At 39.6% G+C, this 17,992-nt stretch overlaps 1 protein-coding gene and 1 long non-coding RNA gene across 3 annotated transcripts in view; one reads left to right on the top strand and one right to left on the bottom strand.

Annotated features, from left to right (window-relative positions):
* LOC100991704 (uncharacterized) overlaps positions 1-10,436 on the bottom strand; it is a 107,666-nt gene extending 97,230 nt beyond the window's left edge. Inside the window, exon 1 of the long non-coding RNA XR_010109190.1 lies at positions 6,949-10,436. This is a non-coding gene — a long non-coding RNA (uncharacterized LOC100991704). The remainder of the gene's footprint in view (positions 1-6,948) is intronic.
* MRPS9 (mitochondrial ribosomal protein S9) overlaps positions 3,214-17,992 on the top strand; it is a 64,137-nt gene continuing 49,358 nt past the window's right edge. The window contains exons 1-2 of one of the 2 annotated variants that reach the window (XM_003811675.6): positions 3,214-6,722; positions 17,636-17,815. In XM_003811675.6, coding sequence (XP_003811723.2) covers positions 6,588-6,722; positions 17,636-17,815 — 315 coding nt within the window. In that variant the 5' untranslated portion in view covers positions 3,214-6,587. The remainder of the gene's footprint in view (positions 6,723-17,635; positions 17,816-17,992) is intronic. The other variant, XM_034953632.3, reaches the window with a different exon arrangement.

The raw sequence follows: 17,992 nt of genomic DNA, 5'->3' as shown, positions 1-17,992 counted from the left end.
GGGGAGGTTATTTCAGAGCTGGCATGTCTCTGGTCGGGGAGGGGTTTATTTTAGGGTTGGAATGTTTCTGGTTGGAGATGTCATTTGTGGTTTATGGTCATGCTCACATTAGCTATTAGACTGATGCCCTTTGGGTTGGATTTAGGTGGTTTTTGATCAAGTGGAACTTTAAAATGGCCGTGCTTGTCCAAGATGGCAATGATCCTGCTCTGTCAGTGGACTTTTAAAGCCCATACACTAGATGTATTCCTGAGTCTGCTGTAACAAAGTACCATACACTAAATGGTTTAAACAACAGAGATTTATTGTCTCACATTTCTAGAGGCTAGAGAGCCAAGATCAAGATGTCAACAGGATAGATTTCCCTTGAGGCCTGTGAGAGAGAATCTGTTCCAGGTCTCTTTCCCAGCTTATGGTAGCCTTGAGTGATTCTTTGCTTGAGGATGGCCATCTTTTTCCTGTATCTTCACATTGCTTTCCCTCTCTATGTGTTTGACTTTGTGCCCAAATTTCCTTTTTTGTAAGGATGTGTCCTATTGAATTAGGGCTCATCCTAATCGCTCTATATAACATAATTATTTCTGTAAAGACCTTATGTCCAAGTAAAGTCACATTAGGAGGTATAGCAGGTGGGACTCTACCATCTTTTTGTTGGACACAGTTTAACCAGGTAATGCTGATGCTCCTGCTCTGGGAACCACCCTTTGAGAATCACTGGTCTAATCTAACTCCCTGATTACACTGGTGAGAAATGTAAGGTTCCTCTAAGCTAAATGACATGCAAATGTCAGAGTGATTCTGTGGCAGGGTCAGATGAGAACCCTTATTTCTTGGTCCACATTTAAGGCACTTTTCATAAACCACTCAGTGTTTGGTAATCTTTGACCCAATGTTCTCTGAAGATCTCACTTGTCTGTGGAAACCAGTAAGTCTTTGTGTTTTTTTCCTAAGCTTAGATTTTTGTATTGATCCCCAAAATTCTGCAGCTCCAGGGACGCTTTTCAGGAATCCTGTAATGCAGGGCAGAGCAAGGGCACATCAATTTTTTTGAGGACTACATCATTTAGCTATGCTCACTAGGTAGGAAGAGGGGAGGAGGATGGGGAAGAGGTGATAAAGGAATAAGGAAATGAGGTATGAGGAACACAGGAGAAAGAAATTACAATTGTGCCAATTTACATTGGTGCCACAGCCTGCCATACCTTTCAGTGTGAGTCAGAGACAGATGCAAGGTGAAAAACAACTCTTCCTGTCAGAAGTATATAAAACAAGTATGTAGCATTTCAAGAATAATGGTAAGTTGCACACTTATGCATCCACCAGTCATCTAAAGATAAAAAACATTGGCACCTCCTGTACCCTTCTGGAGGCATTCTTCTCCCTTCTCCCAGAGGTATTTACTACCCTGGATTTTGTGTTTATCATTGTCTTGCTTTTCTTTACAGTTTTACTATGTAGGGATAAACCCTTAAACAATATCTTGCTTAGTTTTGCCTATTTTTTGTAAATGGAATCCTACTGTGGCTATGCATATGTGACTTCCTATCTTTTGCTCTACCTCAACCATATTCATATGTATAGTTAAGGTTCATTCATTGCCATTGCTGTATGGTGCTCCTTTATCCATCCATCCTCCTATCAACAGACAAGTTATTTTTGTTGTTACCAAAAAAAAATATTGCTATGAACATCCTAATGCATGTCTCCTGATGCACTGTGCAAGACCTTCTGCAGGGTATATATCTAGGAATGTAATTGATGAATTGTTGGGTGTGCTCATCTTAAGTTGAATAGGTTACTAGTTATGTGGTTGATTTCATGAGAGTTGTACCAATTTACACTAGTATCAGCAGCATCTAATAGCTCCTGCTACCCCACATCTCAACAACACTTGGTGTTAGTACAACATTTTGATTTTCCTGATGTTCATTTAACAAGCTGACTTTAGAACAAAACCCTCACATTAGACATGACCCCACTATATTGGATTTTTAGGACCTAGGATTCCCGATGCCTACAATAGGTGCTCCATAAGTGAGAACAAAACGAAAAGAATCTAAGCTTTAGCCATTTGGTAAAGTACATTTTTTTTCTTTTCTTTCTTTTTTTTTTTTTGAGACAGAGTCTCGCTCTGTCGCCCAGGCTGGAGTGCAGTGGTGCGATCTCGGCTCCCTGCAACCTCCGCCTCCTGGGCTCAAGTGATTCTCCTGCCTCAGTCTCCTGAGAAGCTGGGATTACAAGTATGTGCCACCGCTCCCAGCTAATTTTTGTATTTGTAGTAGAGACGGGGTTTCACCATGTTGCCCAGGCTGGTCTTGAACTCCTGACCTCAGGTGATCCACCCGCCTCAGCCTCCCAAAGTGCTGGGATTACAGGCATGAGCCACCGCGCCCGGCCCCCTTTTTTCATATTTTAAAGATTAATCAGCACACTTCAATCTTTCCTGTGTCTCCAAATTATGAACCTAATGTGAACACATAGCAGTGCATTTGTTCCCAAATTCAAAGGTTACACAGGAAATTTAATGCAGGAGTACAAGTATTGCTCCCAGAGGTGGAAAATATACTATGTTTGCTTTACTGTACGATCATGCATTCTGAGAAATGTGTCATTAGGTGATTTTGTCACTGTGCAAACATCATTGAGTGTAGCCACACAAATCTCAGTGGTGTAGCCTTCTATACATCTTGGATGTATGGTACAGCCTATTGTTCCCAGGCTACAAATCTGCACAGCATGTTACCGGAATATTGTAGGCAGCTGTAACTCAATGGTAAGTAAATGTGTATCTAAACATAGAAAAGGTACAGTAAAAATACTGTATAAAAGGTAAAAATGGTACATTTGCATAGGACACTTACCATGGACAGAGCTTGCAGGGCTGTAAGTTGGTCTGGGTGAGTCAGTGAGTGAGTGGTAAGTGAATGTGAAGGCCTAGAACATTACTGTTTACTACTGTAGACTTTACAAACACAATACACTTAGGCTACAATAAATTTATTAAAAAATTACCTTTCTTCAATAAGAAATTCACCTTAGCTTATTTTAACTTTATAAACTTTTTAATATTTTTAAAGTTTTTGACTCTTGTAATAATACTTAGCTTAAAACAAGCACACTGTACAGGTGACAAAAGCATTTTCTTTCTTTATATTCTTTTTCTTATTCCTTATTCTATAAGCTTTTTTCATTCTTTAATTTTTTTTTTAGCTTGTTAAACTTGTCTGTTAAAAACAAAGACACAAACAACACACATTATCCTATACAGGGTCAGGATCACCAATGTCACTGTCTTCTACCTCCACAGTGTGTCCCACTAGAAGGTCTTCAGGAGCAATAAGACGTATGGAGCTCCTATGACAATAATGCCTTCTGGAATATCTCCTGAAGGATCTACCTGAGTTTGTTTTACAGTTAACTTTTTCTTTTTATAAGTAGAAGCAGTAGACTCCAAATTAACAATAAAAACTATGAGGTATAGCCTGGTAAATAAATAAACCAGTAACATAGTTCATTATCATGTATTATGTATTACACATAATTGTATGTCCTTTAATAGGACTGGCAGTGCATAGATTTGTTTACACTATCATCGCCACAAATGGGTAAGCAATGCGTTGTACTATTGTAGCAGGACGAGCCGCAGACAACAACCCCTCAGACACCGAGTTGTAGAAGGAAAGGGCTTTATTCAGCTGGGAGCATTGGCAGACTCACGTCTCCAAAAACCGAGCTCCCCAAGTGAGCAATTACTGTCCCTTTTAAGGGCTTACAACTCTAAGGGGATCCATATCAGAGGGTCATGATCGATTGAGCAAGCAGGGGGTACGTGAGCGGGGGCTGCATGCACTGGTAATCAGAATGGAACATAACAGGACAGGGATTTTCACGATGCTTTTCCATACAATGTTTGAAATCTCTAGATAACACAAGCAGTTAGGTCAGGGGTTGATTTTTAACTACCAGGCCCAGGGCCCAGTGCTGGGCTATCTCCCTGTGGATTCCATTTCTGCCTTGTAGTTTGTACTTCTTCTTTCTTTGGAGGGAGAAATTGGGCCTAAGACAATATGAGGGGTGGTATCCTCCCTTACTATGATGTCTTGATGGCTATAAGGTCATTAGGAGATAGGAACTTTTTAGCTCTATTATAATTTTATGGGACCACTGTCTTATGTGAAGGTCATTGTTGACCGAAACTGCATAATGCAGTGAATGACTGCATGCTAGTAAAGGACTGTGACATGAATTTCAAAAAAGGGAAAAATCTCCACCACTCCTAACCTTAATTTTAGTACTTAGTTCTTATATGGTCCAATATCAATAATTTTTTAACAGTATAAATCCTGCTTCCACATACTTACTGTTTTCTACTTGGTTAAATTTCCACAATTAAGATTTAAAAAAATTTTTAAATAATCTCACAATGTGTAGGAACTGCTGTTTAAAGACATCTATTTTAATGAGCTATAAAGTCTTGGTTCTTTGCTGGGAGCAGTGGCTCACGTCTGTAATCCCAGCACTTTGGGAGACCAAGGCGGGCGGATCACCTGAGGTCAGGAGTTCGAGACCACCCTGGCCAACATGGCGAAACCCTGTCTCTACTAAAAACACAAAAATTAGCTGGGCGTGGTGGTGGGCACCTATAATCCCAGCTACTCAGGAGGCTGAGGCAGGAGAATCGCTTGAACCCGGGAGGCAGAAGGTGCAGTGAGCCGAGATCACACCACTGCACTGCAGTATGGACGACAAAAGCGAAATTCCATTTCAAAATAAATAAAATAAATAAATAAATAAATAAAGTATTGATTCCCAAATGCTAGTTTATCCATCTGTTCACAAAAAGAGTCGAACTCTGTAAAATATTTTGAAGAGATTTATTCTGAGACAAATATGAGTGATCATGGCCCGTGACACAGTCCTCAGCACGTCCTGAGAATTTGTGCCCAAGGTGGTCGGGGCGCAACTTGGTTTTATACATTTTAGGGAGGCATGAGACATCAGTCAAACACATTTAAGAAATACATTGGTTTGGTCCAGAAAGACCTGGGACTGATAGAAAGGGAATGTTCAGTTTAAGATAAAGATTGTGGAGACCAAAGTTCTCTGTAAGTCTTACAGTGGCTGCCCTTAGAGACAATGGATGACAAATGTTTCCTATTCAGATCTTAGTTAATCTCTTTAGGATTGGGAGGGTCTGGAAGAAAAAGATCTAGCTATGTTAATAGAGATTCTTTACAGATGCGTATCCCACCCCTCCAAGGACAGCTTTGCAGGGCCATTTCAAGATATGGCAAAGAAACATGTTTTGGGGTAAAATATTTTGATTTTCTTCCTTGTCTCTTAATGTTATGCCAGAGTCAGGTAGGAAAGTAAGTCACCATATATAGGGTTAAGTAAAACCCATCTAATAAGAATTTATGATTTGTAGGGCATGACTCCCCAAATCCTGTAGATATGAATCTTGGGCAAGATAAAAAAATCAGAGTTTAGTCCTCCGACCTCTGCCAATTTCTCAAGATATTTTTTGCTAGTCTAAAAGCTAATAACAAAAAGAACAACAGGATGAGCATTTTATACAAGTAAATGTATTCCATTTAAAAGATTTTTCTTTATTGTGAAATTCTGTCATTCTACCTTTTTAATGTTAAAAAGTTCTGTTTCGTGAAATGATGGTGATAGTAGATGGCATTTATTTGCTTGACAACTTTGTATGATCTCAGATTTTCTGTTTTACTTTTACTGACCTTTCAAATCTAAGTGTGTGTAAACCCTTTTAAAGTGCGTTACTACATCATTTAATATGTGTTTCGTAGAAAGCAACCTGGGAGTTAACTGCCAGGAGCACGCAAGTTTCAGAAAGCAAGACATACTCATCTCTATTCAACAATTAATCAGTTCTGATTGGGTTTCAAGTAAGGCTTAGTACCATCGCTTAGGGAGGGGCGTGCAAAAACGAGAAAGGTAGTGTTTGACCTCACCGGTTTAAGGTTTATCCTGTGCATTATACAGTTAAGAAACAACGCAGGAGAGTGCCAGGGAACCGAGAGGGGTTTGACAGTTGCTGCAGGAGAGTCTTGACTTGGAACCAGAAGAACCTGGAAAGTTAGAGGAGGGGAAAACCCCTACTAGGATAAGGCAGACAGGAATCAAGGCTTGGAGTGCATCTGGGTCCCCGGCCGCCCTGCCAAGGTGGAGGAAGAGCAGGCTCGAGGTGCAGCAGGGGGGCTGGGAAGGAAGGGCTGGCTAAAGCGCCACATGGATGTGAGTGCCAAAGAGACTAGGAGAGCGTGGAAGTGAGTCCCGAAGAGACTGAGTTCAGGACGTGAAGAGAAAGAGGCCGAGATAAGCGACCCACCAGCGATCCTTCTTGAGGTCGACACCGAGCAAGGGTGGAGTCGGATACGCCCCGCGGACACCATGCACCCAATCAGCGACGAGCTGTCGCGGATCGCGGGACACGCCCCCTGATCCGAAGGCCCGAGAAGCTCTTGCACAGGACAGCCTCTGGAACCCCACGCCATTAGCGCCTGCGCCGTCTCTAGGCCCCGCCCTCTCACCACTCCGGTCCTGGAACTCCCACAGCTAACATGGCGGCGCCCTGTGTGTTCTACGGCGGAGCAGTTTCCTACCGGCTTCTTCTCTGGGGTAGGGGTAGCCTCGCCCGGAAGCAAGGCCTCTGGAAAACCGCGGCCCCTGAGTTGCAAACAAATGTCAGATCCCAGGTAAGGCCTGGGAAGACTGGAAGCGGCTTATCTCTGCCGCGCGAGGATGTGGAGCCAGCGCGGACACCTTCCCCCAGCGTCTCGCGTGCCTTCAGGCAGGGACCCTAGGGTCTTAGGTATTTAGTGGAGGTCTGAGGTTGGGGGTGAGGAGGTGGGTATTGGCGTGCAGTAGCCGCTCTGGAGGTTGTTACTTGTTTTTTTGCGGGGTGCAGCGAGGGGAACTTACCTGCAGGTAGAAGTGGAGCGACCTCTTCCTTCATTTGGCTGCTGAGCTAAGGGTCGGCGTTGGGTCCAGTCCTACCCTGCCCTGCTGTCTAGGGAGGAGGAGGGCCGCGCCAGAGAAGAATGCTGGGAATTGGATTCCTGCAGGTGCCTGGAAGACAATGGAGAAAGTCACGTTTTGTAGAGGACAGTGACTTTTTAAAAGTGCCTTCAATCTGCGCGATTTCTGGCTTCTTAATTTTCCCGAATCTCCCTCTATGGAAAGATGCAGGCCAGAACTTGTACATTTCGTTTAATCCAGAGAGAAGTGGGGAGTCAACAGCTGGATGGCTGATGATGCCAGTTTACTGACATGCGATCTCAGAGCAGGAAAAAGATTTGAGAGGGAAGAAACGAGTTTAGTTTGGGATTATGTTTTATGCATCTGGGATTTCCAGTAGGTCTACAGATAGGCAAGTCTATGGCTCAGGAGGAGAACTAATTTCGAAATGCCCTGTTACCTTGTAAATGGTAACTGAGGCCTTGTAAACAAATTAAATTACCTAGGGAGAGTGTACTGAGGAGTAGGCAGAGGGACAGGGCCCTGAAGGACAAATAAGAAATAAGAGGCCCCAAGAGACTGAGAATGAGGGACCAAAGAAGCAGGAGAGAAACCAGCCAGTGTGGTGTCATGGAAAACAGGTGAATGTTTCAAGGAGGGAGAGTGATAACCAGTACCAATTATTGCAGGAAAGTCAAATACCATACTTTAAAAACTATATTTAAAAAAAACCCACCTTTTTATATGTTCTTTCTTTTATATTTTAACCTAGATCAACCAGTCCATTGTATCTATTCATGTGGACATTTGTTTTTTTTTTCTTACTGGAAAATGTGCTAGAAATTTTTATTTTTTCATGCATTTCTTTAAGTATATCTTTGCTACATACGCATGATTATGGGAGGGACTATATCATACAGAGTATTTTTATTGTTGACATTTAATGTGTGTATTGGGGGATGGCTAACTTGCTGTCCCTCCTGGTATCTATTCTTCTATGTTTTTTCCATGTTCTTATAATCATGCATAAACATACATGCACAGGTGTACTTTACAAAAAATGGTACCATATTTGATTGCATTTTACTTTTTGCTTTTCTCTTGTACATATGCAGTATACTGTAAAGTAGAAATCCTTCAGGGTCCCCTATTATGTTTTTAAAAGCATTTTTAACTGCTGCATACTATTCCATAATAAGAATATATCAAAGTTAATGTAACAATTGATGGACATTTGCTTTGTTTCTACTTTCTTTGCACTAATAAAGTTTCAGTAAACATCTGGTCTAGTTCTTAAGTACTGGTTTAGTAAAATGGATGAAGAATGATTTCTCCTGTTACTTTAATTTTCATCTCCTTGACCACTCTTGAAACAACCTCTTTCCCCCATATGGCAAATGTTTACTGAGCACTTTACCTGAGCCAGGCACTGTGAAGTAAACAATTTAAAGTCAAACAATTACAAGATAGTATCCACCCTTAGCACTCTTAAGGGATGGTCCTGAAATGGCTGAATCCCCAGATTCCTGAATACTACTACAGCATATATTTTACCACATGAAGTACAGCTCAGATATAACTGAAACACTTAGCTGACCCCCCTTTAGATTCTTATGATTGCATACATATACCTAAAGACATTGATAAAGCTTTTTTTTTTATCGTGGTGCAGAGCTTATCTGTCTTTAACATTTTTTCACTTCTGCCTCCAACATTAATAGATAGATTTCTCTTGGTAGCCCATGTTTTATAAAATAATAAAAATTTTAATCACTTAATGAGTGACAAAACACTATACCTGGTCTTTTGTTTGTTCAACTTTTAATTTCCTTAATTACAAAATCTCTTCAGAGGTTACAGAAAACTTGAAGGGTGTGGGAGAATAGAATAATAATAAAGTGCATTTCATGCAGAGTATTTTTGCATTTTGTTTATATATGTAAATGTATACTAGGTGGTGATATAAACAGTAGATATTACAATGGGTCACAGTTTAACAAGTTTGAGAAACACTGTTACAATAAGGAAAAAGAAGCGAGTTTTGTTAAGCTATTCCTAGGTTCTCAGTTGAGACCTTCACTAGCAGACTACCTCTTGCATAGCAATCTTGTGGTATGCATGTTTTGTATTAATGCCTCAATACAATTGCAAATGTCTGAGTGTCCCAAATTTGGGGCAGAAGAGGCAGTCTTATGAATGGCCAAACTTTTCAGATTGTATATCCATGAATATCAGGGATCTATGGTGTACTGTGATATTTACAGAGGTAAATACAGAAGAGCACAGAAGTAACATGCCTGAGTCAGACTAGAGTTGTTGACCAGGTAGAGGATTGTCATGGGCAGCTTCCCAGAGGAGGCAAAGGAAAATAGCGTCTTTAGCAGCAAATAGGAGTTATATGAAAACAGAAAGCTATTCTATTCAAGGAAGATATAATAGGTGCATAAGGACATAGAGATGTACTGAGTAATAGTGGGCTTTGTCAGCAACAATTGGTTATAGCATAGGGTTTTGGTGAGAGAATGGTGCAGAGACAGGTCTGGAAAGTTTGGCAGGAATCAGTATGATCTGTTTTGCTATGCTAAGGTAGCTGAATTTTTTACCTGTCACAAATGAAAATAGTGTTAGCATTATTATGAGCAGTTGACAGTTTCCTTCCATGCTGTACTACAAAGGTTACCCATGAATTCATAAATCCTGTATCAATATAGCTAATATAGGAATGCTAATTTGGTTTTCTATAATATTTGTGATTTTTATAATAAGGAAAAACAAAAGACCAATTGCTATTTTGAAAAATATTTCTACAAAACACTAATAGGGTGTTTTCTTAATTATTCTCTACTACCGAACACTTTCCTAGTGCTTAAATATTCAGTTTTTGCCAAGCCAAGATGCCTTTGTTAATTTAGACTGTCTGCCAGAGAAGTGATCAATGACATTAAATGGCTTGGCCCTTTATATTTTGGTTTCCACTGTAAACACATTCCTGTCTCTGTCTAAAGTATCTGTTTTTTTTTTTTTAATCTCTCATGCTTCTGGAGGTTATAATATCCTGTATTTATCACAGCATTCTATTGATCTGCTTTAGTAGGATCTTAATACATTTTTTTTGACAAATGGCTAAAAAACGCTTTGAAAAACAAATTGTATAATTGACTTGAATTTGTATCAGATGCTCTGTACAGCTCTGTAAATTAGTTATGCCCTACCCCTGATAATTTTTGAATATATTTATTTTTAATCCCAGTTTATTAGCGACAGAAAAGCCCTTTGGTAGGATAAACTGTTCCCTTTGAGATCTAATCCTGTCCTTGTAAGGATAGAATTGAGTGTGTTCCTCATTGCTGTAATTATGAAAAATACCTCTACATTAAAATGTACACTGTCTTTATTTGGCAATTTATACGTTTCTTATATAATAAGAGCTTGATAATAAATGCTACTATCATTCCCACCTCTCTTTTCCTTGTAAAACAAGATAAGTAAACTTTCTTGTACTATGCTTCATTGTTGTAATTAGGATGATGAATGTATCAGTTATTTATTGCTACATAACAAATTATCCTAAAACCTAGCAGCTTAAACAACAGACATTTGTTATCTACAGTTTCTGTGGGTCAGGGTTCTCCAGGCACACTTTGTTGGTTCCTCTTGCTCAGGGTCTCTGGTAAGGCAAGAGTCCAGGTATTGGCCAGGGCTGCAGTCATCTCAAGGCTCCACTGTGGGTGGGGAGAGTCTGCTTCTAGGCTCACTCAGTGTTGTAGTTAGCAGGATTTAGATTCTTGCAGGCTGTCGGGCTGAAGGCCCCAGGTCCTTGCTGGCTGTTGGCCAGAGCCCTCCCTCAGCTCCTGCCACATGGGCCTCTAGGGCAGCTCAGCACATCTGGCTTCCCTCAGGCTGATGAAGAAAAGGTAAGCAAGAGAGAAGAACAGCAGGCGGCAGATTCACTGGGAGCCATCTTGGAAGCTGCCTACAACAGTGGAAAACCCACATATACTTATTTTCTTGTTATCTAAGTGTCTCTCTCATGTATTTAGGTCTTTCTTCTATGGTTCTTATGTGTGGGCATATATGGGTACCTATGTGTGTGCACATGTGGGTACATCTGAACACCTGCTGTATCATTCTTTTTGTCAGATAGGATTATTAGCTTAAAGAAAACTGCATCTTTACTATGTTTTGTTTTCTTATCTCATCATGGCAACATTCTCACTTTAACATCACTCATTTCTTCTTTACAATTATTTCTGTTAACATTTAATACAGAGCCTGGTCTATAATAATTGCTCAGATTTGTTAAATGAACTTGTAAAGTAGTTTATTTTTAGAATTTTATTCTGCAAAACCAAGCATATAAAAATAGAATAATATAATGAACTCCACAGATCCATCAACCAGCTTCAACAATTATTAATAATTTCCCAGTCTTGTTTTTATTTCTCCCCTCCCACCCCCCAGAGTCATTTAATGTAAACCCCAGACATTCTGTTATTTTACTTATAGTTACTTGAATATGCATCTCTAACATAAAGGTTTTTTTAAAAAAAATAGATTCCTTGCCACCGCCATATCTAACAGAATGAACAGTAATTTCTTATCATCTATTACCTATTTCATGTTCAAATTTCCCTGAATGTCCCAACAGCAGCTTTTTATAGTTGGTTTATTTTAATTGGGAGTTAAACAGGGTTTATGAGTTTTATTTGATTGGTAAGTACGTTAAGTGTCTTAATTTATAACAGGTTGTAGAATTAATGTAAATGGTAAATTTTGTTTAAGTAAGTGGATTTCTTATTTGTTTAACATAGTATCCGTTTCCCCTTCATAGTAGTATCCCAGTTTCCCCAGGAGGAATTAGTTCTTTTTCGCTGGTTATAGTTGAGAAGACCTAGCTATAGTCCCGAATAATCTGGGGCACCTGACTCAAAGTAATCCTATCAGATGTTCCTCCTCCTGAGATCCTGAGCATAGAGGCAGGACAGTTGGAATACCATTTTGTCTTAATGGACACATTCTGATTGAACCTGCATGGATAACTTTTAGCTGATAGAGATCCCTTGGACCCTGCCTGCTTTCCTTTCTTTTTTCTTTCCTTTTTTTTAAAATTTTTATGTATTTTTATGTTTTATTTTTTGAGACAAGAGTCTTGCTCTGTCACCCAGGCTGGAGTGTGCAGTGGTGCAATCTCGGCTCACTGCAACCTCCGCCTCCTGGGTTCAAGCAGTTCTCCTGCCTCAGCCTCCCAAGTAGCTGGGATTACAGGTGCCCGCCACCACACCCAGCTGATTTTTATATTTTTAGTAGTGACAAGGTTTCACTTTGTTGGCCAGGCTGGTCTCAAACTCCTGAGCTTGTGATCTGCCTGCCTTGGCTTCCGGAAGTGCTGGGATTACAGGCGTGAGTCACCACGCCCGGCTGCAATTTTTTTTTTTTTTTTCTAAAATGGAGTCTTGCTCTGTTGCCCAGGCTGGAGTGCAGCGGTGTGATTTCGGCTCACTGCAACCTCCGCCTTCTGGGCTCAAGTGAGTCTCCTGCCTCAGCCTCCCAAGTAGCTGGGATTATAGGTGCCTGCCACCATGCCCAGCTAATTTTTGTACTTTTAGTAGAGACGGGGTTTCACCATGTTGGCCAGGCTAGTGTCGAACTCCTGACAGTTGATCCGCCCACTTCGGCCTCCCAAAGTGCTGGGATTACAGGCATGAGCCACTGCGCCTGGCTGCAAATTGTTCTTAACAGTGGCAAAGCAAATTCCCTTCAAGAATTCTTGGTGTTTTTAGCTAAAGATCTGTTTTTTTCACACTCTTAGCCTCACCTTATTTAATGGATTGTACCAATGAATAATGGACTCCTTTGAATGTAAATATTTTTGTGTGAATTCATTGCTGGAATAATTCTGGACTTTTAATAAACATATTCAATATCCTGCTACTGATGCTGTGATAACTTTGTAAATTTAATATTATAGATTTCCAGAATGTCATACTCTTAAGCAATGTGTAGAAATGTCTTTGAAAAAGATCCTAAGGACTTTTTATGAAAAATAGCAAATTAGGGCCATTTTTTTAAAGCCCTTTCTAAATGGACAACAATGAAAATGTTTATAAATATGTTTAAACCTCAATTATGTTAAAAGTAGGAAAGCCGCCACCTTATGTCACAAACTCTGGAGACTATAGGCAGACACAATTTTAAATCAAGTGAAAAACCAAGTCTTCAATAATCGATCTTTTGCTTGAGAAGATGCTAAAATGTTGTAGGAGCAAAAGGAACAGTGTGGAAGAGACAGCTGAAGAAAATACAAAGGGATATTTACCTAACAAAATGGAAGAATTATTTTACCACAGCTACTTAACACTGTCAAGGACATTTAAAAATCAGTTGAGTGAGGAGGAGCTCTATGAGATGGGATAAGACAAGAAGATATGATTAAAGGAAACTGTTGAGGTAAGAATTTTGAGGATAGACCAATGATATAAAAAGCTAAAAATTCATAGTGGCTGCAGTAAGCAGAATTGACACTGTAGAAAGAGGGAAAAAACCATGGAGTAAAGATTTCAAAATCATACAGAATGCAGAAAAGGGATAAGAAATAAGACTAAGAGAAGCTGATCTAAACTATGGAGAACAGAAGAACAGATAATTGCTGTGGCTGAAAAAGAGAGCTGAATAAGTCAGTAAGAATTCATTGGATATTTATTTTTGAAGTTGATAGTACATTTAAACATTTTATTCAGAGACACATGTATTGTCACTGGTAAAATGAGAGCAAGCTGTATATGGTCCAAATTGCCAGTTCAAAAGCCAAAAAAAAGAAAACCCAATTCTTTTTTTTTTTTCATATAGCAAAAGAAAGAAAATAGGAAGGAAGCATTAAAAAATGTAAAGATTAAATAAGATGAATGACAAGACCGAATAGCTGTTAAACCCCATGTAACTTGGGTATTCTCATCTACTAAAATCTCAGATTGGGTTAAAAAAACAAAACCTAAAATAGTCTAAAACTTAAATGAAAAAGATGGGCAGTGATATTCCAGGGAAATGTAAATAGGTGTTTGAAAGGGTTGCAATATTATGACCCAACAGAATTGAAGAAAAAAAATATTACATAGGAGTAGAAAACTTTGTAATGCTGAACGGTACAATCTACCCTAAGATGTAACTCTCTGGAACTAAATAGCACATTGAATATACCGATGAAACATACAAAAGAAACCAACCATAGGGAAATAAAATTGACAAAAGATTACAGACATTGTATGGATATAGATTCCTGTCTGGAATTATTCTGGCTCACTAGTAATGAGAATTACCTCTAAGTATGAATGAATACTTAAAATTTTTTTCTCTAATTTCTTTGGGAGACAGAGTCTCCCTCTGTTGCCCAGGCTGGAGTGCAGTGGTGCAATCTTGGCTAACTGCAACCTCCGGCTCCCCGGTTCAAGCGATTCTCCTGCCTCAGCCTCCTGAATAACTGGTATTATAGGCGCACACCACCATGCCCTGCTAATTTTTGTAATTTTTAGTAGAGATGGGGTCTCACGATGTTGGCCGGGCTGGTCTCAAACTCCTGACCTCAAGTGATCCACCTGCCTTGGCCTCCCAAAGTGCTAGAATTACAGGCGTGAGCCACCGCACCCAGACATCTCTAATTTCTTTCTGACAGTTTTTCTGTCTATACTTTACAACCACTGCATCACAGTTCTTTGAATATGAGGTGTTCAGTCTGTTAAACCTACTGCCTTTTGCTCTCAGCAGACCATCTTCTATTTCATAGAGAAAATAGAGGGTGTAAGACATAAGTAACCTTGCCTTTCTGCCTACCTTCCCTCACCTACAAACAATTTGTTTCATTACTAGTAGAAGACATGTTTTTTGTCCTAATGCTAATGCTTGCCATTTTTTCTCCTTCTCTTTTAAGTGTCAACCTCATGTCTCAGGTGATTAACAGACCTGTATCTGAAGCTCAGGTCTGTCCATGCTCACACCCACAAAGCCACCTGCCTCCTGGACATCTGTCTTCCTGGGATGTCCATCCACATCTCATACACGTTCTCAAGTTTGAACGCATCACTTTCCTCCCTGATCTTGCTCCTCCTCTGGAATCCCTTCAGTGAAAGGAGCCATACGCTCCAGGAGGCACATTTCCTGAGGGCTGTGGTTGGTGATTGGCAGGGAGTGGGGTTGTAGTGACCCAAAAGAAAGTCTTTGTGGGTTCACCTGTATTAGGGTTGTTTTAGCTGCGAACAAAAACATTTTGTCGTGTTATCTATAAAAACCAGCAGTGTAATCATCCTTTTGGCAATGGAACATTTGGGAGAATTATCTACTATATGATTGCTACTTTTTGGCCCCCAGATCACACCTTTGCTATGATTCTTGGGGTAGAAAGATAATTTCTCTTCACTTTGAATATGTGAAGCAACATTCTCCGTTGCCCAAAGAAGACGTAGACTCATAAAGAACAAATTTTAAAATCCCCTGGAAAACAGTAAAAACGTTAAGATGGGAACCACTATGGTAGGGAGTTGGTGCTGGTGGCGCTGGGCTGTGGCAAGGGGAGCAGGGGTGTACAGACAGGCTGTGTCTATAAAAGAGCGGACCATGCATTAGCCAGTTGTGGTCATGCTTTTACTCATTGACAGCAATACTGTATCTTCACAAAGCATTGTGAGAAACGATAATGATTGGTTAGTAATATATTTTAGAAGGATGTGATCTCCTAAGTAAAAATAAACTCAAGTTTCAGAGAATTTTAAATTGCCCTTTTCTTACTCATTAAAAAGTAAGAAGAAACTCTATTTTTACTATCTTAATTTGGAAGAGCTTAAAAACATATATTTTTTTCATTAATTGGGTATTGTTACATTTCTCCTGTATTTTTTCTTATATTTTCTGGTGTAACTTTAGTGACAAATTACCGTAGAGGCATCTGAATTTAGGACTCTCGGAAGGGAAGGGGATGGAGGTAGGAGGGATGGTGCCGGTGAATGATGTCTGTCTGAGAGAGATTTATGGTTTACGAAAACGGAAGTGAGTGGATTCCTAAGATTGTGGTTTTAAGGCCTGAATATTGCTTTAAGAGTGTTTAGAATTGTTGGGGCCAGGATGAAGGTTGAGAACTACAGGTTTGAGATCTTAAGAAAAGCCAGGACCAGAAAGATCTGTTGTAGTTATTTCCAGCTACGGGATGCAGCTGAATGTCATTTGAAAACATTTTTCTCATTTTTTAGCATCTTTGATTGAAGGCGAAATCTTCATGCCTTGGAGGGAAATTCCTAGTGCCACAGCATAAAAGGACCAGCAGCAGCAAGTGTGATGTAATTACTGATGCCTTTAAAAGATATGCGAGCCCTTTGTGTATATACCCAGTAATGGGATGGCTGGGTCAAATAGTATTTCTAGTTCTAGATCCCTGAGGAATCGCCACACTGACTTCCACAATGGTTGAACTAGTTTACAGTCCCACGAACAGTGTAAAAGTGTTCCTGTTTCTCCACATCCTCTCTATAAAGACACATGCACACATATGTTTATTGTGGCACTATTCATAATAGCAAAGACTATTGCTATTGGAACCAACCCAAATGTCCAACAATGATAGACTGGATTAAGAAAATGTGGCACATATACACCATGGAATACTATGCAGCCATAAAAAATGATGAGTTCATGTCCTTTGCAGGGACATGGATGAAACTGGAAATCATCATTCTCAGTCAACTATCGCAAGGACAAAAAACCAAACACCACATGTTCTCACTCATAGGTGGGAATTGAACAATGAGAACACATGGACACAGGAAGGGGAACATCACACTCTGGGGACTGTTGTGGGGTGGGGGGAGGGGGGAGGGATAGCGTTAGGAGATATACCTAATGCTAAATGACGAGTTAATGGGTGCAGCACACCAGCATGGCACATGTATACATATGTAACTAACCTGCACAATGTGCATATGTACCCTAAAACTTAAAGTATAATAATAATTAAAAAAAAAGAAAAAGAAAAGATATGCGAGCCCTTATTTCTGCAGTTAGCATGTTGAACCAAATTAATAAATCTTCTCAATGTTTAGTCAAGCAATTTTTTCTTTTTATCACTTTAATATAAGGACCATGGAATAAAGTCTTAAGCTAAGCTAAAAGATGGTTAATGATAGGATGTATTTTTACCCACAAATAAGGTAAATACCCACAGTGTAAGGTGCTCTTCCTCAGGCCATGCCGTTTGCTGTTGTGTTTTCTGCTTGCTGGTTTCTGGTGCATGTGTATTTGCCTCCTTAAGGGAGTAGCCTTTTACTCTATCCCATGTGCCAAATATCAAAACTCACTGACATTGACCAATCATTATCAAAAGTGGATGTTTAAAATAGATCAGAAGGTAGCATACCACTTACAGGTATTTTTGGTTTTAATGTATTGAAATGCTAGTAGCTTAAACTACATTGTAAGCAAGGCTTTGAGTAGGGGACACATTCTAACAACTTTCTTAGCAGGCCCTTTAAACTTGTTTTTTTGGACTCCTGTCACTTGAATACAATAATAAAAAAAGACAACTACTTGCATATACTATTTTATTTAAGGACAATGGCCTAGAAGATCACAGTTTAATTTATTTTCTTTTCTTTCCATCTATATTTTCTGTTAGATATTAAGGCTAAGACATACTGCATTTGTAATACCAAAGAAAAACGTTCCTACCTCAAAACGTGAAACTTACACAGAGGATTTTATTAAAAAGCAGATTGAAGAGTTCAACATAGGAAAGAGACATTTAGCCAACATGATGGGAGAAGATCCAGAAACTTTCACTCAAGAAGATATTGATGTAAGTACAGTTACTCTGTTGAAAAAGTAATTGCTGTAGAGTTTTAGATATTAAAAGCACTTTTCTTCATGAGCCCCTTAGCTCTGTGTTTTAATCAAGCTGTCAGAATAAGGAAAAATGCTGCTATACATTGTAAGTTGGAGCCATGGTTTCAAAGACAAATGTGCAGGATTTACT

The sequence above is a fragment of the Pan paniscus genome, chromosome 12 (genome assembly GCF_029289425.2).
Source record: "Pan paniscus chromosome 12, NHGRI_mPanPan1-v2.0_pri, whole genome shotgun sequence".
In the NCBI taxonomy this organism is placed as follows: domain Eukaryota; kingdom Metazoa; phylum Chordata; class Mammalia; order Primates; family Hominidae; genus Pan; species Pan paniscus.
The sequence above is the reverse complement of the archived record's forward strand: the minus strand, read 5'-3'. Positions and strand labels throughout refer to the sequence as shown.